Source organism: Pelobates fuscus, chromosome 4 (genome assembly GCF_036172605.1).
Source record: "Pelobates fuscus isolate aPelFus1 chromosome 4, aPelFus1.pri, whole genome shotgun sequence".
Lineage (NCBI taxonomy): Eukaryota > Metazoa > Chordata > Amphibia > Anura > Pelobatidae > Pelobates > Pelobates fuscus.
This window is the reverse complement of record NC_086320.1, coordinates 103286557-103312281: the sequence shown is the minus strand read 5'-3', so window position 1 is coordinate 103312281 and position 25725 is coordinate 103286557. Positions and strand designations below refer to the sequence as shown.

Here is a 25725-nt window from a genome sequence, read left to right as displayed (position 1 = left end):
TCCGCCGGGTTCCTCTCGCGAGATCTGAGCGTTGCCGCCGCAGGCTAAAAAGATGATAAAATTTCCAATATGGATAAAAATAATTGCTGAGCTAGAAGATAGAACGAGAAGGAATAATCTAAGACTCAGAGATATCCCAGAATCCATCACACATGAACTAGAAATCTATATACTGGATCTCATGAAAGCTCTTGATATAGACATATCAGGATATAATTATATTCTGGAGAGATATCATAGGACATTCAAATCTCCAGAAATCCACAGCTCAAAACCACATGATGTCATCATATGCTGTGCCTCATCCAGACTCAAAGATCAGATCATGAAAGCGGCAAGAAATATCCATATGATCCCTGCATACGCACAAATAAAGATCTACCCAGATCTTTCTGGAAAGATCTACCCATATCTTTCCAGATCTTTCAAATATCAATCCTCTTCTTGTGAAGACAAAGCTGTTGATACCAGTTAAATGAGAAGGGAAAGAAGAGGGGAAGAAGAAAGGGAAAGACGAGAGGGGGGAGGTGAGAGAGGAAGGAGGGGACAGTTCAATCAAATATGAAAGACCTGATTTAATAAAGAATAGAAAGTGAATACCATACACTGGTTTTTACAAGCAGGAGTTAGAGCAGATGAGGAGAAGAGAGAGAAAGGGAAAAAGGTTACCAGGTAGTTGCAGAGGAAGAGAGATGGGGACCGTATAAAGGATCCTACAAATGTAGGAAGAAAGAGAGTAATTTGCTCATCAAGCAGCCCTCCGCTCGGGTTGCCATTTGTTAATGGCAATTATTAAGGTGCTCCTGGTTTTGGGTATGGCACCCACAGGGACACTTTGGTACCCCAATATAAATGTTTTTTTTGTGTGTGTTATATGTGTGTTTGTTTGCTTGGTTCGCGATGGAAATTAAATTTTGCATTGTGGGCTCGAGGCGGGGGTCTTGGTGATATGGAGAAATAAATAGTAAGAAATTATGATTAGACTTGCTACGATAAATACCCAGGGTCTTAATTCCCAATTTAAAAGATCAATTTTAGTAGAATATCTGAAGAAACAGAAAATTTATGTTTGTGGTGTCCAGGAGACGCATTGGAGGAAGAAAGATAATGTAAACTTAAGATACAAAATCTATACGACGGTCCTTTCTGCGTCTCTTGAACACAATAAAAAAACGAGGGGTTGCTATACTGATATCTAGAAATTTAAATTTCAGAAGTATCTATATAGAACAAGACACAGAGGGAAGATTTATTATAGCAGTCTGTGAAATTGATAGCATTATATATACAATAGTCAATTTTTATGCACCAAACCATTCCTCACTATCATTTATAGTTAAAGTTTTAAAAAGAATGGAAATGGTCAAACAAGGAATCCCAGTGATTCTAGGGGATTTTAATTTAGTATGTGATCCACTCCTAGACAAAAAAACATTACTGGACAGATAACAGACAGAGGACTTTTCAAACGCTCCGAAAAATTCAGACAACTAATTCAAAATCACTCATTATTAGATATCTGGCATATTTTTTATCCAATAGACTTAGATTTTACTTGTGTCTCAAAATCTTATTATGCATATTCCCGTATTGATTTTGTGTTGGGGGATACCAAACTAGCACAACAAACAAAAACAATTAAAATAAATGAGATTACATGGTCAGACCACAATGCAGTGATTCTGGATGTTAAAGACACCTTTAAAATCCCAAGACCAGAATGGAGGTTAAATAATAATATTCTGTCAAATAAAAAGAACATAGAATTTATTAAGAAACAGACAGATTATTATTTTAAAGAGAATCAATCTGAACAAATCTCCCCCTCAGGAATATGGTGCTCATATAAAGCGGTGATTAGGGGCACATTAATTAAATAAGCCTCTTAGAACAGAGACTACAGGGACTGCAGAATTATTAGGCAAATGAGTATTTTGACCACATCATCCTCTTTATGCATGTTGTCTTACTCCAAGCTGTATAGGCTCGAAAGCCTACTACCAATTAAGCATATTAGGTGATGTGCATCTCTGTAATGAGAAGGGGTGTGGTCTAATGACATCAACACCCTATATCAGGTGTGCATAATTATTAGGCAACTTCCTTTCCTTTGGCAAAATGGGTCAAAAGAAGGACTTGACAGGCTCAGAAAAGTCAAAAATAGTGAGATATCTTGCAGAGGGATGCAGCACTCTTAAAATTGCAAAGCTTCTGAAGCGTGATCATCGAACAATCAAGCGTTTCATTCAAAATAGTCAACAGGGTCGCAAGAAGCGTGTGGAGAAACCAAGGCGCAAAATAACTGCCCATGAACTGAGAAAAGTCAAGCGTGCAGCTGCCAAGATGCCACTTGCCACCAGTTTGGCCATATTTCAGAGCTGCAACATCACTGGAGTGCCCAAAAGCACAAGGTGTGCAATACTCAGAGACATGGCCAAGGTAAGCAAGGCTGAAAGACGACCACCACTGAACAAGACACACAAGCTGAAATGTCAAGACTGGGCCAAGAAATATCTCAAGACTGATTTTTCTAAGGTTTTATGGACTGATGAAATGAGAGTGAGTCTTGATGGGCCAGATGGATGGATTGGTAAAGGGCAGAGAGCTCCAGTCCGACTCAGACGCCAGCAAGGTGGAGATGGAGTACTGGTTTGGGCTGGTATCATCAAAGATGAGCTTGTGGGGCCTTTTCGGGTTGAGGATGGAGTCAAGCTCAACTCCCAGTCCTACTGCCAGTTTCTGGAAGACACCTTCTTCAAGCAGTGGTACAGGACAGGGCCGGACTGGGAGAAAAATTCGGCCCAGGCATTTTTTATCACAGCGGCCCACTAAGAGGAGGTGTGTTTTGTCATCACCAATGACAAGCACGCCCCCTCTCAAAGTGAGCATGTTGGTTCAATGCTCTTCCAGGGCAGATCATGCGCAGAGCTCTGCTGAAGAGCTCTAGCATGAGAAAAAAAAAACCTGTATTTGTTCTGCACACTGCAAGCAAATGTAATAACATGCTTGCACTGTGTGTCCTTGCAACTTGTCTCGGGTGTCTCTATAAATGGATACCAGGAGACAGAAGGGCCAGGAAAGAGCATTGTGCATGTGTTTGGAGTCTGCTTGTGGTATTGCGTGTGTGTAGAGTGAGCTGATTGTGGTGTGGTATTGTGTAATAAGGTTGGTTTTAGTCATGTTGTGTTTGTGGTGTAATGTGATGCATATGTGGCTAGGGGCTGTAGAGAATGTATGTATAGGGGATGTAGCAAGTGTGTGCATACAGGCTATAGAGTGTGTGTATGGGTGATGTAGTGTTTGTAGAAAGTGTGTGTTTAGGGGTGTAGTATGTGTTTGCTTACAAGGAATCTAGTGTGTGTGTGTTTAGGGGATCCAGAGTGTGTATGTTAAGAGTGTAGTGTGTGTGTGTACAGGAGTCTAGTGTGTGTTTGAAGGACCCAGAATGTGTAGATCTAGTGAGTGTGTGTTTATAACGGATTCAGAGTGTATATAGGGATCTAGTGTGTGTATGTGTGTAGATGATCCAGAGTTGGGTAAGGGATCTAGTGTGTGTCTGGAATGTAATGTGTTTAGGGGTGCAGTATGTGTGTATGTATGTATGTATATATACAATATATATATGTGTGTGTGTGTGTGTGTTTGGAACTATTGTGCATGTGTGTGGTGCAGTGTGTTGGGGGGGTTCTGTGTGTATGTGAGGGGTGCAGTATGTGTGTGTGAGGGGTGCTGTGTGTGAGGGGTGCTGTGTGTGATGGGTGTGGTGTGTGATGTGTGTGAGTGCTGTGTGTGATGTGTGTGTGACAGTGCTGTGTGTGGTGTGTGTGATGTGTGTGTGACAGTGCTGTGTGTGCTGTGTGTGAGAGTGCTGTGTGTGAGAGTGATGTGTATGATGTGTGTGAGAGTGCTGTGTGTGAGAGTGCTGTGTGTGAGAGTGCTGTGTGTGAGAGAGCTGTGTGTGATGTGGGTGAGAGTGCTCTGTGTGAGAGTGCTGTATAAATGTTAAAATGGATTTTGTGTGTGTGGGGGGGTGGGGGTAAATAAACAAATGATATAACAGCCATTATGTCCCCCCCTCCCTTCTTACCTGTAGCCTGGGAGGGGGGGACCTGCACGCTGGTGAGTGGGAGGGGGAGACCGATGCTCGCACATTATCCCTGGTGGTCCTAGTGGTGAGTGAACTCTAGCCTGCGGGCTAGAGTTCACTCTCGCGAGATCCGGGCGCCATGGCAACGCTCCGGATCTCGCGAGAGAAACCCGGCGGAGCTGCAAGTTAGAGCTCCGCCGGGTCCTCTCTCCGGGCAGGCTGGCTCCCTCCCTCTCTCCCCGCGGCGGCCGCAGATCTATTCAAGTGGGCCGGTGAGGGAGATCTCTGATCTCCCCACCGGCCCTCCATGGAATACAGCGGGGCCGGCGCTGGGATAGTGCCGGCCCTGCATAGACCGGCAGGGGAAGTCCTGGGACCTTCCCCTGCCGGCTCGGCCCATGGCCACCGCGGCCCACCGGGCATTTGCCCGGTGTGCCCGATGGCCAGTCCGGGCCTGGTACAGGAAGAAGTCTGCATCCTTCAAGAAAAACATGATTTTCATGCAGGACAATGCTCCATCACACGCGTCCAAGTACTCCACAGCGTGGCTGGCAAGAAAGGGTATAAAAGAAGAAAATCTAATGACATGGCCTCTTTGTTCACCTGATCTGAACCCCATTGAGAACCTGTGGTTCATCAAATGTGAGATTTACAAGGAGGGAAAACAGTACACCTGTCTGAACAGTGTCTGGGAGGCTGTGGTTGCTGCTGCATGCAATGTTAATGGTGAACAGATCAAAACACTGACAGAATCCATGGATGGCAGGCTTTTGAGTGTCCTTGCAAAGAAAGGTGGCTATATTGGTCACTGATTTGGTTTTGTTATGTTTTTGAATGTCAGAAATGTATATTTGTGAATGTTGAGATGTTATATTGGTTTCACTGGTAAAAATTAATAATTGAAATGGGTATATATTTGTTTTTTGTTAAGTTGCCTAATAATTATGCACAGTAATAGTCACCTGCACACACAGATATCCCCCTAAAATAGCTATAACTAAAAACAAACTAAAAACTACTTCCAAAAATATTCAGCTTTGATATTAATGAGTTTTTTGGGTTCATTGAGAACATGGTTGTTGTTCAATAATAAAATTAATCCTCAAAAATACAACTTGCCTAATAATTCTGCACTCCCTGTATAGGGAAAGAGATCTAACTAACCTACAAATTCAATTATATAATCTCTCAAGAGATAATAAAATAGCTCCTAATGAGCAGCTATCAAATAGAATTTATATTCTACAAGATAGGATTAATGAGTTATTAATAATGAAAGTCAGTAAAACACTTGAAAGATTAAAAGCAACTTTTTATTATAGAGGCAATAGAGCAGACAGATTATTAACCAACAGACTCAAGAAAGAAATAAAAAAAAAAAATCTCTAAAATTATATATAGAGGTGAGACCTGCTTATCCCCGGAGAGAATAGGAAAGGCCTTCAATGATTACTACTATTCATTATATAATTTACCCCACAATAAATCTGACCCAGAAGATTATTTTAAAGATAAGATTTTACCAAAGATCTCAGACTCACAAATGAAATAACTGAATGCCCCAATTTCTATACACTCGGATAGAGACTTTGAAGCCAAATAAAGCGCCAGGTCCAGATGGATTTACAGGGACCTTCTATAGATTATTTAAAAAAGAAATATCCCCATATTTACAGACTACTTTCAACGAATTTATATTAAAAACTAAAATCCCACAGGAAATGCTTAAGGGCAATATTGTCCCAATATTAAAACCTGGTAAGAACCCAGAGAATGTAGAGAGCTATCGGACGATCTCTTTCTTAAATACAGACATCAAGGTATATGCGGGAATACTGGCTGATAGAGTCAAACGAGTAGTCACCCATATAATACATAGAGACCAGGTGGGATTTATCCTGGGACGACTCTCTACTAATCCTTTAAGGAATATGATAGGGATACTGGAACAGGCTAGAGAGGAATGTGTACCCATGCTGACCCTGTCATTGGATGCAAAAAAAGCATTTAACAGGGTCAGCTGGGCTTTTGTCAGAGAGTCCCTAATATCATTCGGGTTCTCGGGTGAGATACTTAGTGCTATAATGGCCCTATACAGTGATCCCCAAGGTAGAACCGTGGGTCCTGGAATTAAGTCTAAATGGTTTGGAATTTCCAATGGTACACGCCAGGGATGTCCCTTATCACCATTACTGTATATATTATTGATTGAACCCCTGGCAGTAGATATATGGTCTAACCATGAAATAAAAGGACTTGGAGAAGGTTATAACCAAAAAATCAAGTTATATGCTGATGGACTCCATTGACCAAGTGGCTGATACTATCAGAAATTATAGCAACTTCTCTAATTATAAGATAAATAATGAAAAATCTATAGCGCTATATTTAAATACATCCCAAAATAATATTGATAGAATAGAAAAAAAACATGGATTTAAACAAGTTAAAAATTATTGTAATTATTTGGGTATAAAAATTTCCAAAAACCCAAAGAAATGGTTAGAGAATAATATTCTACACTTAATTTTAAAGAAACAAATGTTAACTTAAAGAAATGGAAAACTCTGGAAATCTCCTGGTCAGGGAAAATAAATACATTAAAAGCATATATTGTACCAAAATTCTCGGATATTATGAGAATGACTCCTATTAAGATCCCAGATAGTTGGTTGGAATTAATTCAAACATCATTTACTAAATTCATCTTGGCATGCAAAAAACCCAGAATTAAAAAATATATTATGTCTAGGGAAAAAGATGGAGGTATGAGTATTCCAATTATCCAAGACATTGCACAAGCTAATTTATTAGCGCATGTCTTAGTGATAAATAAGGAAGACTCTGTAAATCTGTATTGGTACAAAAGTGAACAGACTCTGACCTCGGGAAACAGGGACTATAGAACTCTTCTATGGTCAATGGATAAAGAAACAAATCATTGTATTAAAAACTCAAAATAGATGATAGTCCAACAATTTTTTTAAAATAGATCCCTATTTAACAAATAAATTGGGCTAAAAAAGAAGATAATCCCCGGTATAAATTTAAGTATACTGACAGATATAAATTTAGAAATCTGGACCATGCGAGGTATAAAAACGATATCTAATCTCATGATAGGAAATAAAGTAAAATCTTACAAACAACTCCATAATGAATATAAAATGAGAGAAAGGAAAGAGACTGAACAGGGATTATAGTGAAATTCTCCCAATTATCAGTCCCTATACCCTAAGTGCAAATTGTTCTTAGTTTTGAGACAACAAATTGCCAGTATTGAACTTAAAAGAAATATAAAAATAATAAACTTTTATTAATCCCTCTTAGGGAACAAAAATAATAAGAAAAAACGATAAACATATATACATATTTAGGAATAATCTGTTGTATGCTAAATATTCAATACACCTTTGCCACAGAGCTACTGAGTTAGTAACTGAGATAGAAAGTATAAAATGTAGTCATTTAAATTGGTAACAGTATCTCAGTAACCCAAAGTAGTTATTGGTGTATTAGAAAAAGAGGGATGCTAAATCACTATATCCCCATCACCTCAGTGGTGAAAATAAATAGGTATCATCCCTTCTAATCAATAGCTAGGTAGGTAAGGTAGCTTATCAGAATAGAGGGAAAGAATAGGGGTATAGCTAGAGCTAAAGTTGATACTATCTACTTGTCTGCAATCTAATTCGTCAAAATAATTGACCCGTAGTAGTATAGTGCAGAAGAGATACCCCTCCGTATTTATATATAGGAAAATCTACTCTATATCACCCATATTGCAAATCATAGGGTGGAGAGTAGGTAGCTGTCCTAGAGAATAGACCCCAAAGTTAAGTACAAGCATCAAATGCTGTGACTAAGGCTAGTCAGATAAACGGATCTAATGAGCAGCCACCTAAAGTTCTAAGTCCTCATCTGGAATCAGTAAGCTAAAGATCCTAAGTCCTAGAATATAGTGAAAGCTTCTCCTAATATCGAATTAAGCTAACAGATGTCTAACCTAAAATGACCGAGTGGTCGCGGTAAACGGCTCAACACGTGTTTCGGCGCTGGCGTTGCGCCTTTCTCAAGAGCTTATCGGGTAGTGGATCGCGCCAAGTTTTTGAACCCCATTCACCCCGCCCCTAATCCCTGACGTCATCGACATAACGTCAGTCAAGTGGGCGGGGGAACGGTAGTTGAGTGGGAGGGGCATTTGCACTAAAGGGGAGTAGCTGTACTTAACCCTGTGTGCGCCTATTTCGGCAATTAGATGCTCCTCATGATCCTAAAGATAGGATATGAAATTAAAAAGAAATATAAAGTTATATTTCAAAGTAATTGAGCTGAAGTAAAGAATAAAATGAAATGGTATGATAAGTTGAAAGATGCAGAAGTAGAAAATTGATAAATCGTTTTTATATATGAATATTGCAAGAAAGCCAATGAAAGTATATATGTATATACACAACAGACTATACAGTAGAGTAGAGTAAGGTTTATGAGGCTTATTGGATTGTATGTTGAGATCAAAGGTGATAGGTTTATTAGTATTATACTGTATAACCAAATTATGTTCCCAAACATAAATTTTAATTGTTCAGATGATCAGTAAAAAAATGGATGAATATTGTTGAGTGTCCCCATTTATTAGGAAACCCATTGTGAATATAAGACAGATGTTGAGATGCCCTAATGTTTTAAATAAATGGTGCAAAGGAGAAACCTGTCAGGATCGGGACAAGGATCCAACACGCAGAGTACAAACAGTAGCGAGATACGTATACCGGACCTTAGAATGGCCGGACTAACGTAAGTAGTACAGTATAGAATGGTCAAAGACAAGCCGAGGTCGAGGGTAACAGAAGACAGGTAATCGAGAGACAAGCCGAATCAAGGGTAACAGAGATAAGCAGAGTAAGGTAAACATGCCGGGTCAAAACCAAAAGGGATAATAGAATACACAAGCACTGAGTGACTAGAACAAGCTAGGACCACGACAGGGCAATGAAAGAAGCTCTGTTAAATACCCTGTTCAGAGCAGTAACCACGCCTCCGAGGCTTCCTGATTGGTCCTGCAGCAATTGAGTGACAGGTCGTTCCGGGGGAGTGTCCTGATGACAATTTCCTGCCTAGATGCTGTAAAACGCAGTCACTCACTCGCGGCCGGCCTTGCATGACCGCATAGACCGTGGGGAAGGGAGCCATCAGGCCGTCTGGATGAAGGAACAGCTAAGTCTCTACCTCTTTCGGAGGTAGAGACCACAGGTACCCTGAAAGTACCCCCCCTCTCAGATACGCCCACCGGGCGGAATACACCAGGGCGAGAAGGGAATCGAGAGTGAAACGCCCTGCGGAGACGGGGAGCATGCACCTCCTCCTGAGGTACCCAACTTCTCTCCTCAGGACCATAACCCTTCCAATCGACCAGATATTTCAGTTTCCCCCGGGAGATTTGAGAATCAACGATGGAATTGACCTCATACTCCTCCTGACCCTCCACCTGAACTGAGCGGGGAGGGGCGATCGTGGAGGAGAACCTGTTACATATTAATGGTTTTAGCAAGGAAACATGAAATGAATTAGGAATGCGTAAGGCATTAGGCAACGCTAAACGATACGCAACTGGGTTAATTTGAGACAGTACCCTGTAAGGTCCAATATATCGAGGAGCAAACTTCATGGACGGCACTTTTAACCGAATGTTTCTAGTACTTAACCATACTCTATCGCCTGGAACAAACACCGGTGCTGCCCTTCTACGTTTGTCAGCGTGTTTTTTAACCAGCGTAGAATTGTGCAGAAGGATTTGTCGAGTTTGATCCCACAACTCTCTTAAATTGGCAACATGAACATCCACCGACGGTATCCCTTGAGAAGAAGACTCCGAAGGAAGGATGGAAGGATGAAAGCCATAATTCAAGAAAAAAGGGCTAGAATGCGTAGAATCACAAATGAGATTGTTATGTGCAAACTCCGCCCAAGGAATCAAACCGACCCAATCGTCCTGGTGTTCTGAAACGAAACAACGTAAATATTGTTCAACTTTTTGGTTAGTGCGTTCAGCAGCTCCATTGGACTGAGGATGATAGGCAGAGGAGAAATTCAATTTGATGCCTAGTTGGGAGCATAATGATCTCCAAAAACGGGAAACAAATTGGGAGCCTCTGTCAGAGACAATCTGGGAAGGTATCCCATGCAAACGGAAAATCTCCCTGGCGAATATCTCCGCTAATTCGGGCGAAGATGGGAGTTTAGGTAAGGGAATGAAGTGAGCCATTTTAGTAAATCTGTCTACCACAGTGAGGATGACAGTCTGCTTTTTAGAGATAGGCAAATCAACAATGAAGTCCATTGCCAGGCAGGACCAAGGCTTTTCAGGAACCTCTAAAGGGTGTAGAAATCCGCATGGAAGCGAATGGGGTAGCTTGGTCTTGGTACAAACTTTACATGCCCCGATGAATTCCTTAATATCCTTGCGTAAGTCAGGCCACCAAAAATCTTTAGAGACCAGCGCATAAGTCTTGCGGATGCCAGGATGCCCAGCCACCTTACTGTTATGGAGACAGCGTAGCACCTCCAGTTGGAGAGCGGCAGGAACGAAGTGTCGATCCCCAGGGGTCTGTTTGGGTGCCAAATGCTGAAACTTCATGATCTCAGAAAGCAATGGAGAGTGAATCCTGAGATTCGTGTTCGCGATGATATTCCCCTTAGGAACTATGGAGGACAGAAGTGGTTCAGTTATAGTGGATGGTTCATATTGACGAGACAATGCATCGGCTTTAGAGTTCTTAGAACCAGGTCTATACGTAAGTACATAATTAAAGTGAGTGAGGAACAAGGCCCAGTGAGCCTGCCTGGCGGACAAGCGCTTCGCCTCCCCAATATAAGACAAGTTCTTATGATCCGTTAGAATAGTAACAGGGTGTAGTGTCCCTTCCAGTAAATGTCTCCACTCCTTTAAAGCCTTAATGACCGCTAACAATTCCCTCTCCCCGATGTCATATCTGCTCTCAGGCCCAGAAAATTTTTTAGAGAAGAAACCACAAGGGTGTAACGGTTTATCCACCCCTAACCTTTGAGACAGAACAGCCCCAACTCCTGTCTCAGAAGCATCAACCTCGAGCAAGAAAGGCAGAGTCGTATCAGGATGAACTAGAATGGGAGCTGAGGCAAAAAGTTCCTTGAGAGTCTTAAAAGCACCAAGAGCTTCCTCAGACCAGAACTTAGTATCAGCCCCTTGTTTGGTCATATTGGTAATAGGCGCAATGATAGAGGAGTAACCCTTAATGAAGCGCCTATAGTAGTTGGAAAACCCAATAAACCTTTGGATAGCCTTGAGTCCTTTGGGCAAAGGCCAGTCTAAAATAGATTGGAGTTTACCAGGATCCATTTTAAAACCTTCCCCAGAAATCACGTACCCAAGAAAGTCTACCTGAGCCTGATCAAAACTGCACTTCTCCAATTTGCAGTATAGACCATGTTGTAGAAGTTTGTGTAACACCTTTCTGACCTGTCTATGGTGAGTCTCAATCTCCTTAGAGTGTATTAGTATGTCGTCCAGGTAAACAATAACACAATCATGCTGAAACTCCCTAAGTACCTCATTAATCAAATCTTGAAATACTGCAGGAGCATTGCATAGTCCAAATGGCATAACAGTGTATTCGTAATGGCCATACCGGGTATTGAATGCCGTCATCCACTCGTGACCTTGCTGGATTCTCACCAAATTGTAAGCCCCTCTGAGATCTAACTTGGTGAAGATTTTGGAGCCCTTAAGACGATCAAATAACTCGGTAATCAGTGGGATAGGATAGGCATTTCTGACAGTTATTTTATTCAAGCCTCGGTAATCGATACAAGGTCTCAGCGTGCCATCCTTCTTCTTAATGAAAAAGAACCCCGCCCCGGCCGGAGAAGAAGACCTCCTGATAAATCCCTTTTCTAAATTCTCCTGAATATACTCCTCTAGAACCGAGTTTTCCTGAACAGACAAAGGATATACATGGCCCCTCGGAGGCATAGTCCCGGGTAGAAGCTTAATTTTACAGTCAAATGACCTGTGTGGCGGCAAAGAATCGGCATTCTTCTTGTCAAACACTGCCCTTAAGTCTAGGTAAAGGTCTGGTATTTGTCTCTCTGTGGACTGAGTAGGATTCTCCTGTATGTTAATATTAGCTAATGGAGAAACCTTGCACAGACACCGATCCTGGCAGCCCTGGCCCCACGAGAGTATCTCCCCTAACTCCCAATCGATAATAGGGATTATCGATAATCGATAATGTTCTTTCAACCATGGGTACCCCAGAACTATGGGAACGGAAGGAGACGAAATGAGCAGAAGAGATAAATTCTCCACGTGTAGGAAACCAACACCTAACTCAATGGGTATGGTCTCACGAAAGATAACAGGGTCTAGTAGTGGTCTACCATCTATGGCCTCAACGGCCAAGGGTGTCTTCCTTAGCTGGGATGGGAAATTGTTTTTACTAGCAAAGGCTTGGTCGATAAAATTCTCAGCAGCACCGGAATCTATCAAAGCCATAGCCCTTACTACTTCCCTCCCGCAAGTTAAGGAAACTGGTAGCAGAAGCCTGTGATCTTTATAATTAGGAGTAGAGGACAAAATAGAAACACCCAAGGCCTGTCCTCTAGAGGGACTTAGGTGCGAGCGTTTCCCGGGCGGTTAGAACAGTTCGAGAGTAAATGACCCTTAACTCCACAATACATACACAAACCCTCTCTTCTCCTGTACTGTCTTTCCTCCTCAGAGAGGCGGGTATACCCTATCTGCATAGGTTCAGGAAGCAAAGATACCGTGGAGTCAGGACTTGGAAAAGCGGAGGCTAACCTAAAAGAAGGTCTCCGGTTCCTCTCTTGAGTGTTCTGTCTCTCTCTTAAACGTTCATCTATACGAGAGATGAACGAAATTAAATCCTCTAAATTCTCAGGGAGTTCTCTGGTAGCAACCTCATCAAGGATTACTTCAGATAAGCCATTCAAAAATACATCCATATACGCCTGCTCATTCCACTTGACCTCCGACGCCAGAGACCTGAACTCTAGTGCATAATCCACCAGTGTTTGGTTCTCCTGTTTAAGACGCAACAGTAATCTGGCGGCATTAACCTTTCTACCTGGAGGGTCAAATGTTCTTCTAAAAGCAGTTACAAAGGCGTTATAGTTATAAACTAATGGGTTATCGTTCTCCCATAATGGGTTGGCCCATCTCAGAGCCTTCTCAATAAGTAGGGTGATAATAAATCCTACCTTAGCCCTATCTGTAGGATAGGAGCGAGGTTGCAATTCAAAGTGGATACTAATTTGGTTTAAGAAACCACGACACTTCTCAGGAGCCCCACCATAGCGTACTGGGGGGGTAATGCGAGAAGAAGCACCCACTGTGGCTACCTCTAGACCTGAACCGACAGGAGAAACAGGGGTATTACGTATCTCCTCTGGTGGGTTATTGGCACGAGATAATAGAGAAGCCAGCTGACTGTTTGTACTTGCAGGATCCATTGGCCCTGTCGTAATGTCAGGATCGGGACAGGGATCCAACACGCAGAGTACAAACAGTAGCCAGATACGTATACCGGACCTTAGAATGGCCGGACTAACGTAAGTAGTACAGTATAGAATGGTCAAAGACAAGCCGAGGTCGAGGGTAACAGAAGACAGGTAATCGAGAGACAAGCCGAATCAAGGGTAACAGAGATAAGCAGAGTAAGGTAAACAAGCCGGGTCAAAACCAAAAGGGATAATAGAATACACAAGCACTGAGTGACTAGAACAAGCTAGAACCACGACAGGGCAATGAGCTAATGAAAGAAGCTCTGTTAAATACCCTGTTCAGAGCAGTAACCACGCCTCCGAGGCTTCCTGATTGGTCCTGCAGCAATTGAGTGACAGGTCGTTCCGGGGGAGTGTCCTGATGACAATTTCCTGCCTAGATGCTGTAAAAGGCAGTCACTCCCTCGCGGCCGGCCTTGCATGACCGGATAGACCGTGGGGAAGGGAGCCATCAGGCCGTCTGGATGAAGGAACAGCTAAGTCTCTACCTCTTTCGGAGGTAGAGACCACAGGTACCCTGACAAAACCTTTGTTTAGTCCTTTTGGTTGTAACGTTTTGAGTCTATAGATCCATAAGCTTTCACACTGTCTAAGGAATCTATCATAGTCACCTCTCCTCTTGTCACGTTTCACCAGTTCAAGCCCACAAAAACGCAGGTCATGTGACTTGTTTGAGTGGTGTTCCTTAAGGTGACGAGCAATTGGTGTTTCAGTGGTGAGTTTAGGTGACCTAACGTGCTCTTTGATTCTTTCCTTAAAAGGACGGAAGGTTTTGCCCACATATTTATAGTCACATTCACAAGTGAAAAGGTACACCAGTCCTGAGGCATTGCAGTTGAAAAATGACGTAATGTTATAGACCTGTTTATTCTCACTATCTGTCACTTTTTTTGAATCCCGTTTAATGTACTTGCAGGCGACACATCGCCCGCATTGAAAAGTGCCAATAATAGGTTTATTTAGCCAGGTCTTCATCTCTGGACAGAATAGTTGAAAATGGCTAGGGACCAAAAGGTCTCTAAGGTTTTTTCCTCTTCGTGCCGTTATTTCAACTTTTGGACCCAAGATCTTTGTGAGGTGAGTATCACCGGTTAGTAATGGCCAGTATTTTTCAATACCGGATCTAACTCTGTTCCATCCAGCGTCATATGTTGCAATCATGCGAGGACACGATGTAGTAGGTACCACAGGTTAATTTTTCTTCAGAAGAGTTTCTCTATCTGACTCTAAGGCTCTCCTGTAGGCTTTTTTCAGGCACCGATTGGGGTATCCTTTGTCCTTGAACTGTATCCGCAGGCTATCAGCTTGAGTTTGGAATTCCTGTATAGTACTGCAGTTCCTACGGGCCCTTAGGTATTGACCTATAGGGATACCCTTCTTGAGCGGTTTTGGGTGAAAACTGTCCCAGTCCAGAAAGCTGTTTGAAGCAGTAGGTTTCTTGAAGAGAGTGGTTTGGATTAATTGGTTATCAATGGAGACAGTCAAGTCCAGGAAATTGAGAGTTTTACTTCCAAATTCAGAAGTGAATTTGAGATTATGGTCGTTATCATTCAGGAGAACTACAAAGTGATGAAATTCATCAGCTGTGCCTTTCCAAACTATTAAAATATCATCTATATACCTAGCCCATAGATGAATCATGGGGGTAAAAGATGAAAGTTTGGCAGATCCAATGACATTTATCTCCCACCAACCCAGGTGCAGATTTGCATATGATGGGGCACAAGCTGTCCCCATCGCATTACCTCGCATCTGGTGGTAGAATTTATCATTGAATACAAAGTAGTTGTGTGTAAGGACAAATTGGAGTAGTTCCAAGGTGAATTCAGAGTGTGCTGAATAGTTCGCTCCTCTTTTTTCCAGATAATATTGGACATGTTGTATTCCGCCTTCATATATAGGAATAATCTGTTGTATGCTAAATAGATCTGAAGGACTATGAAACAGGTCACATCTATGGTTCATTCTCACGCAGAATAAGAACCAATTCAGATAACACGATGACCTCAGAATATGATTCCTCAGACACTGATAATGAGTCTAGACAGCAAACCAGCCTATCCACTAATACACCCAATCAATCCAACACCAGAGGCATCCTAAAAAAAGGGGTCAATTTTTTAGAGTTGGATCAGAGGGAGGAGCCCCCTCGACAAATATATCAAACTCGCAACAGAGGAAGGGGAGGAAGGTTTACGAGGAGAAGAAGATACTAAGTAATACGTCCCAAATAATTAATCTCTCAGACCACATCTTGACCCATCATGAGAGTAATATTCTCAAAAAGGGCCTTTCGTTTGTACCTACTCCTGCGTACAACAAATTTACATGGATCAAAGATCTTTGTCAGAAAACTAGCATTATGCAAATATCATCAATTACAGATTGAAAGAAAAACAAAAGATTTGGGTATCTCAGAGGATGACTATAATGGACTAATGGCTCTAGTATCCCTGCTAGATGAAAATGACAAAATGACCCTACTATTACCCAAAGCCATACTAATCTGAAACCCAAAAGCAGATTTACACCACATATAGGTAGCTACAGGAATATCGAATTATTCTTGGAGGCAGTGAAATTTGAAATCGAAAGCATAAAAAATGTGGATCTTGAACTGTATCCGAATATGAATTTAAGTAAACAGGAGGGAAAAGCCCTACATTCCCTCAGAGAAGATAGGGACACTATCATTAAACCAGCTGACAAGGGAGGTAACATAGTTATGATGAAGTCAAATAGCTATGTGAAAATGGCCCTTAGAATTTTGGACGATAGGGAAACCTATCGAATACTCCCAAAGGACCCCACAAACTCCTTTTTGGAGGAGTATAAACGGATCTTGGATGGGGGTTGCAGTGGAGGGTTGCTATCCAGAGAAGAATACGACTTCATCCTCAATAGGAACCCTAGGATAGCAACCTTCTACTGCCTACCCAAAATCCATAAAAATAAACTGGATCCCCCGGGTCGTCCGATAGTGTGAGGCAATGATTGCCTTACTCAAAATGGCAGTATCTATCTTGACAAAATCTTACGTCCATTTGTGGAATCCTTGCCATCTTTAATTCAAGATACCAAACAGACATTGGCACTTCTTTCGAATCTCACACTTCCCGAACCTGTGAACCTATGTAGCTTGGATGTAGAGGCTCTTTACTCCTCTATACCTCATGAAGGCGGAATACAACATGTCCAATATTATCTGGAAAAAAGAGGAGCGAACTATTCAGCACACTCTGAATTCACCTTGGAACTACTCCAATTTGTCCTTACACACAACTACTTTGTATTCAATGATAAATTCTACCACCAGGTGCGGGGTACTGCGATGGGGACAGCTTGTCCCCCATCATATGCAAATCTGCACCTTGGTTGGTGGGAGAAAAATGTCATTGGATCTGCCAAACTTTCATCTTTTACCCCCATGATACATCTATGGGCTATGTATATAGATTATATATATATATTTTTTTAATTCTTTATTTTTGTAGTGCATGAAGGTATAACAATGAACGTGTGGTACCCCGACGGCATTCCACACACGTTTGAATGGTATTAGTAACATTGGGGTATATAGGTACTTTGCACATTTTTAATTTATTAACATGAAAGGTCAACTGTATGCGCTGTAGCTTAGAAGAGTAACCAACGCTTGAAACAAGATAAAAAGAGAAAAATAGGTTTAAGTTATGCGTCAGGATTGGCAGTAATTGATAAACAGTGGGTCTCTGAGACCTTGTAAGATTCACAATTGTGCATTTTCATGTGGTTTGCGTGTAACCAAGGTCAACAGGTGAGGTATAGGATGCATATACACATGCTAGGAGGAGGTTAATCGATTATCCTGCACAGGTAGGTTATACATGTGGCTTAGCGGATGCATGTGTCAGCAAGCTTATCAGATCAAAAATAGATTTGTAGTGTAGCCCCATGCCATGTTGTTCGTGTTGGGAAATGATGAGGGCTGAAAGTGGCAATTATGTATGCAGACTAAACCAGGCTAGCGAGTATCCAGTGTGGGGCGCGATATAGCTCTAAACTCCGTCTTAGTTGACTGTAAAGCCTGGGTATAGTGTAAAACATGCTTAGGTAACAGGCTTGTGCCTCAGGCTTACAAGATTACGCTAAAAAGCAAGTTAGATGCTAGTCTTGAACCCGCATCCAGCGTGATTATAGCCGTGTCACTGCTACTAGTAAGGGCATTAATAGGACACTCGTAGCGAGTATGTAGTATGTTAAGAGTTGTAGTGGAGAAGACGTCAGGCTGCAGTGAGATTATAATATATAATGAGGACGGCCATTATGCAGGCTATTCTATCCGGACTAGCTCCCCTCGATTGGCACTTATGCTAGCGTGGATTGTCTAACTAACAAGATACTTCTACAAAGTTGTTGCTTGCCAGATTAGTGATGCATGAACAGACATAGGTAAACATATGTAATCATTCTGTAAAGGGACAGATAATTCAAATGAAAGGTTACTAGCAAGGGCTTCGGGGCAGGCAAGAAATCAGGGTAAACCATAAGAGAAAGTACATAACCGTTTCCAGGACTCTGGTACAAACGGGTAAGTCCAGTTAAAGTTCAGCCGACCCCTGATACCGGGAAACGCTGGCGCTCTGTCAGGCAGTTCTTCTGGGTCTTGAGCACACGTGGGGGTTCACGCTTTTCCCCAGTGGGTCGTGAGGGAGCTCTCCGCTGGTTTCGTCTCCCTGGGTGTTGTCTCGCTGCATCTTGATTAGCTTTGCCGTTGCTTTGCAGTTGGGGTTTTAGTAGTGCCCAGGGGTTCCGTTCTTTGCGGCCGCATGGCCCGGCGTCTCCACTTCGGGGGTCGGCTCCGGTATGTGTCCTCGTGGTGTGTGGCTGCGCAGCTCCCTGTGATGCAGCGTTGGCTTGGAAGCGATGCTGAGAGCTGCGTTGATAGCCAGGAGTGTGGTCGGGTAAGACTTTTGAGAGTATCGGCGTCTTTTCCCGCCTCGAGGCCCTTTGGTGTCTGCGCTGCCGGACGGCCATTTTAGAGGCTTGGGGAACTTGCCTGTAGGACCTGCGTCTCGCTGCTGGACGTATCCAGGAGGCTACCGTTTGGACAGCTTGGTGGTGGGTTGCCCCTCTTCTGCGCAGAGCTGCCGTGAGGCCCGCACAGAGCTGGTCAAAGATTTCCATATGGGACTTACTTGGTTTAGGGTGGGTAGTCCGCTTTCTGGGTACATGCTGGGCGACCATTTTGGCTGGTCCCTGGTGAGTTTTTGCTCCATCATAGTGCTTAGCTGGCTTGCTTGCTTTCCCTACTGGTTTTCGTGTCCAGAGGGGACCGGGATGTCCCCCACCGGTCCATGGGGGGGGGGAGGCTGAGGTGAGGTCGCTTGTGGGCTTTTGCACCCTGGAGAGCTGCCGTCTCATCCTGGCTTCAGCCTCAGTAGGCCGCATTTGGATTTCGGCAGGCCCCGGGGTGGTATCGCTGGGTCCAGCGGGGTATCCCTGACGTGGGTGATGCCCCCCTGGGTATTTTTGGCTGGATAGCCGTCCCTTATAGCCCCGTATTTCGCCCGCCCGGCCAGAGCTCATGTCGGATGCGTCCATGCGGCTCGGCGGTCAGACTCCGCCCCCCCTATAGATGATATTTTAATAGTTTGGAAAGGCACAGCTGATGAATTTCATCACTTTGTAGTTCTCCTGAATGATAACGACCATAATCTCAAATTCCCTTTGGAATTTGGAGGTAAAACTCTCAATTTCCTGGACTTGACTGTCTCCATTGATAACCAATCAATCCAAACCACTCTCTTCAAGAAACCTACTGCTTCAAACAGCTTTCTGGACTGGGACAGTTTTCACCCAAAACCCCTCAAGAAGGGTATCCCTATAGGTCAATAGCTAAGGGCCCGTAGGAACTGCAGTACTATTCAGGAATTCCAAACTCAAGCTGATAGCCTGCGGATACAGTTCAAGGACAAAGGATACCCCAATCGGTGCCTGAAAAAAGCCTACAGGAGAGCCTTAGAGTCAGATAGAGAAACTCTTCTGAAGAAAAATTAACCTGTGGTACCTACTACATCGTGTCCTCGCATGATTGCAACATATGACGCTGGATGGAACAGAGTTAGATCCGGTATTGAAAAATACTGGCCATTACTAACCGGTGATACTCACCTCACAAAGATCTTGGGTCCAAAAGTTGAAATAACGGCACGAAGAGGAAAAAACCTTAGAGACCTTTTGGTCCCTAGCCATTTTCAACTATTCCGTCCAGAGATGAAGACCTGGCTAAATAAACCTATTATTGGCACTTTTCAATGCGGGCGATGTGTCGCCTGCAAGTACATTAAACGGGATTCAAAAAAAAGTGACAGATAGTGAGAATAAACAGGTCTATAACATTACGTCATTTTTCAACTGCAATACCTCAGGACTGGTGTACCTTCTCACTTGTGAATGTGACTATAAATATGTGGGCAAAACCTTCCGTCCTTTTAAAGAAAGAATCAAAGAGCACGTTAGGTCACCTAAACTCACCACTGAAACACCAATTGCTCGTCACCTTAAGGAACACCACTCAAACAAGTCACATGACCTGCGTTTTTGTGGGCTTGAACTGGTGAAACGTGACAAGAGGAGAGGTGACTATGATAGATTCCTTAGACAGCGTGAAAGCTTATGGATCTATAGACTCAAAACGTTACAACCAAAAGGACTAAACAAAGGTTTCTCCTTTGCACCATTTATTTAAAACATTAGGGCATCTCAACATCTGTCTTATATTCACAATGGGTTTCCTAATAAATGGGGACACTCAACAATATTCATCCATTTTTTTACTGATCATCTGAACAATTAAAATTGATGTTTGGGAACATAATTTGGTTATACAGTATAATACTAATAAACCTATCACCTTTGATCCCAACATACAATCCAATAAGCCTCATAAACCTTACTCTACTCTACTGTATAGTCTGTTGTGTATATACATATATACTTTCATTGGCTTTCTTGCAATATTCATATATAAAAACGATTTATCAATTTTCTACTTCTGCATCTTTCAACTTATCATACCATTTCATTTTATTCTTTACTTCAGCTCAATTACTTTGAAATATAACTTTATATTTCTTTTTACTTTCATGTCCTATCTTTAGGATCATGAGGAGCATCTAATTGCCGAAATAGGCGCACACAGTGTTAAGTACAGCTACTCCCCTTTAGTGCAGATGCCCCTCCCACTCAACTACCGTTCCCCCGCCCACTTGACTGACGTTATGTCGATGACGTCAGGGATTAGGGGCGGGGTGAATGGGGTTCAAAAACTTGCCGCGATCCACTACCCGGTAAGCTCTTGAGAAAGGCGCAACGCCAGCGCCGAAACACGTGTTGAGCCGTTTACCGCGACCACTCGGTCATTATTTTAGGTTAGACATTTGTTAGCTTAATTCGATATTAGGAGAAGCTTTCACTATATTCTAGGACTTAGGATCTCTAGCTTACTGATTCCAGATGAGGACTTAGAACTTTAGGTGGCTGCCCATTAGATCCATTTATCTGACTAGCCTTAGTCACAGCATTTGATGCTTGTACTTAACTTTGGGGTCTATTCTCTAGGACAGCTACCTACTCTCCACCCTATGATTTGCAATATGGGTGATATAGAGTAGATTTTCCTATATATAAATACGGAGGGGTATCTCTTCTGCACTATACTACTACGGGTCAATTATTTTGACGAATTAGATTGCAGACAAGTAGATAGTATCAACTTTAGCTCTAGCTATACCCCTATTCTTTCCCTCTATTCTGATAAGCTACCTTACCTACCTAGCTATTGATTAGAAGGGATGATACCTATTTATTTTCACCACTGAGGTGATGGGGATATAGTGATTTAGCATCCCTCTTTTTCTAATACACCAATAACTACTTTGGGTTACTGAGATACTGTTACCAATTTAAATGACTACATTTTATACTTTCTATCTCAGTTACTAACTCAGTAGCTCTGTGGCAAAGGTGTATTGAATATTTAGCATACAACAGATTATTCCTAAATATGTATATATGTTTATCGTTTTTTCTTATTATTTTTGTTCCCTAAGAGGGATTAATAAAAGTTTATTATTTTTATATTTCTTTAAGTTCAATACTGGCAATTTGTTGTCTCAAAACTAAGAACAATTTGCACTTGGGGTATAGGGACTGATAATTGGGAGAATTTCACTATAATCCCTGCTCAGTCTCTTTCCTTTCTCTCATATTATATTCTAGGGTTATGCCCTTATACCCTGCAACCAAACCAACTCCAGTGTGGGACTTTTCCGTCTTCTACTGGGTGTTGTGTCATTTCTCCCATAATGAATATAGTATACCTCTTAATGACTGGTTCATTTATATTGGGGTAAAATCCTTTTTAAACACATTTTTAAGATCTAACCCTTTAGAACCACCAGTTAAGCTTCTCTCAAACTTAAAGAGCAGTCAGACTATACCCATTTTGAAAAGAAATGCCCACATTTTTTTTTTACAAGACTCAGAGTAAACCAATTCCCCCAGCAATTATTAAATGGAATCAAGACCTGGCAAAAGATATAACTATGAAATAATGGAACAACTCCCTTAATACGATATACAAAGTCTGTCATTGTCTAAATATACACAAAACCCATTATAAAATACTAAAAAGATGGTATAGTACCCCCTATAAAATAGCAATAATGTATCCCATCCCACAGCTACACCAAATTGCTGGAGATGCAATCAATTAACTGCAGACTTCAAACATATTTGGTGGGATTGCCCGAAAATTAGACCTTTATGGGATACGTTAAACCAATACTTATCAGGTTTACTTGAAACAAGGGTTGAGCTGACTCCAAGTATGGCCCTATTACATATGGATATGACAGGCTTCAATAAAGAATCTAGACCTATTATTTTTCACATCTTAATGGCTGTGAAAACCTCAATAGCCAGGAACTGGAAATCCCCCAAGGTAGACAACTGGTCTAAGATCCATGCTCAAAGCATTATTCAATGTAAAATGGAAAGGGCCATCACTAATTTTGCATCAAATAAGGGCCATCACTACACATACTGGGATAAATGGATTAAAAAAATTGGACCCTGAATAAGGAGGTATTCCTAATTTTTTGTTCCTTCCATAGGGGATTTTTCCTGTTCCTTATTTTATCTAACCGTATGGTTTACATCTGTTTTTTGGGCCCCCTCACTCGAGCCTAATAAGGGAATTAATTTTTTTTTCTTGCACCGCGAACCGAGCAAATGTTTGTATGTTTGTTAGTTTAAGTATTGGAATGTTTAATAAAATTGTAATAGTGTTAAAAAAAAAAAGAAACAATGCGGATAAGGAAAAAAATTAAATAATAAAAAAAAAGAACATCTTTTAGGTCTTACAGGAACTGATGTAAAACTGTTGGGTGACATCAGAAATCTTAGATCTGACTAAGCACGTCCAAGTATTACAGAGAAAATAGGGCAATTTTTAAACACCCCCAGATCCTGGCATAATTAGCTGTTTGCTTCTCCACAATTCTCCAGTCATCAAGAAAAAGAGGGGAGTATACTACAAATCTAATCATAACAGACAAAACATGTTTATATTTACTTGCCCCTTCAGTGTCACTTTTATCTATGCATTGACCAGTAACATGATTTGTGTTATCTACTTTACACAGAATCCAACAGAACCCTTGAAAAACCTCTTGGTATAAATGACATAAACACAGGTTTGTAATTGCATTATATATGATTATGGCTCATGTAAAGCTTAAAATGATGCATTCTAACATTCTTTTTCTAATGTTACAGCTTTTGGTTTGGACCTTTTTGAAGGTGACATTAAAAATGATGTGGTAAGTGGTTATCTATCAAAATGTAAATAAGTAAGATTAATTTAATGTAAACACTTGTCAAAGTAAATACCAATTTATATGTGTTTAAATAAACACTTCAAGCACTATAACCACTACAACATGCAGTGGGCCCTGCCACCTCTGTGCCCTCCTCCATTGTAAGTAGTCAAACCATTTGAGAATAGTTTGACTTTTAACCTGAAACTACTCCATGACTCCACTATAAACTTGACCAAGATGGAAGATCTAAGACCTGCCTAGTTCATTGGCTGAGAGTGTTGAGAGATCTTGTGAATTGTAGGCTAATGTTTTTTTTAAATCCTATTTACCATTATCATGTTACCTGCATCCATTGGATAAATATTTTTATTTCCAGTATGAAATAGCTATAAGTTCCCAGACATTACTATGGAAGATATAATGAGAACACTAACAGCCCTAATATACATGTGACAAGTGGCTCCCCCATGATCAACCATGCCCTCCATAGTTAGAGCATTTAGAGCAAAGCCAATGGCATAATAGTAAATTAATGTATATCGTGCATACATTTGCTAGCATAATATATAACGTTATTTTCTATTACATGACATCCTGCAAGAGCATGAGACAGGAGACTTTATACATTACTATGATCTTATTTTCTTCATTAAATACATTTTGATCATGGATGGTACCTATTTTGTATGTTATTTTTGGGGAAAGCAAGGGACCCCAATTATTGGGAAGGCTAATTGATTGCTAGTGGTGAAACTCTGTTTGTGTGTTTGCTTTATTTAAACATATTGTCTTTACATTTGGCCTGTTGCGTGTCTTACTTGAGTAAAACTGTTTCGTATAACTATCTTTTACACATGCCTTGTGATGTCATCTTCATTACAATTTTTATTTGTTTGAAACTAAATACGTTTTAATTTGCTTCAAAGAAAATGGATAGAAATTCAATCCGAGGAGATCAATACAGATGGCCACTGACTGTCCCATATTACCTAGAAGATAGTCTAGGTAGGTACCCAAATATTTATGCCTTTTTATCTTTTGTGCTTTACTAAAGGTTTTGTAAGTATATCAGCCACATAGCCAGGTACAATGATAATTGGTATAAGCAGGTGTACCCATTCAGTAATTCATATTTAATTAACGTTAAACTAACAGTTTAGATCTAGCCCCCCTTAAAATGGTTAATGATGGTATCCCAGGATGAGAGGTTGAAAATGATTCCAGAGGTTGGAGAATGTATTCTTGATGTGGATAAGAAACTTATACTGATGAATCATTAACTTTTCAAGAAGAATTTGGGAGAAGCCAGTGTTTAACTTTGAAGTGTGCTTTAGTGAAGTTAACTATAAGTCTTCTCAAGAAATGTCTAAAATGTTGTTTTGTTGTTTATTATAACATCCTCATTCATTAGTGTTATCTCCCTTTTGTTAATTTTTCTCCTTTACCAAACATTTGCGTTTATTATTGTAGGTATGTTTAATCCGATCTATCATTCGTTTTAAAATATATACTATGAATCTCCAAATACAATGTTTAAATATTTTGTTGTTGTTAAAGGGACACTATAGTCACCTGAACAACTTCAGCTTAATGAGGTTGTTCAGGTGCGAACTATAGCTCCCTGCAGCCTTTCTCATGTAAACACTGTATTTTCAATGAAAATACAGTGTTTACATTGAAAGCTAGGAACACCTCCAGTTGCAGTCACTCAAAGTGAACCAGAGGGACTTCTGAGTTGATGGAGGCATAATATGCCTCCATCCACTCAGATCTGCTGTGCACCGCATCCTCGATTCAGTATCTCCTCCCACTGCATGCAGACACTGAACTTTATTCATAGAGATTCATTGATTCAATTCATCTCTATGAGGAGATGCTGATTGGCCAGGGCTGTGCTTGAATCATGCTGGCTCTGCCCCTGATCTGCCTCCTTGTCAGTCTTAGCCAATCCTATGGGGAAGCACTGTGATTGGATCAGGCTATCACATGTCAGCAGACTGCTTGTTTTTCCTGAGTCTAACAGCATGCAGATTTACAGCTTCTGGCTTGAATACAGTAACATTTTTACTATATTTATGGAGGCAAGAGGGGCCCAGGGGGGCTAGATGGTCGTGTTAACACTATAGGGTCAGGAATACATGTAGTTGCACTGGGGACTATAGTGTCCCTTTAATGTTTCAATAACTATGTTTTAGAATTTATTTTAAGTAC

The 25725-nt window shown here is 41.3% G+C and overlaps 1 protein-coding gene across 1 annotated transcript in view; it reads left to right on the top strand.

Annotated features, from left to right (window-relative positions):
- LOC134607870 (meprin A subunit beta-like) overlaps positions 1–25725 on the top strand; it is a 95742-nt gene that overhangs the window by 40241 nt on the left and 29776 nt on the right. The window contains exons 3-5 of the mRNA XM_063450443.1: positions 23338–23388; positions 23471–23514; positions 24441–24519. Of these exons, the coding sequence (XP_063306513.1) occupies positions 23338–23388; positions 23471–23514; positions 24441–24519 (174 nt within the window). The remainder of the gene's footprint in view (positions 1–23337; positions 23389–23470; positions 23515–24440; positions 24520–25725) is intronic.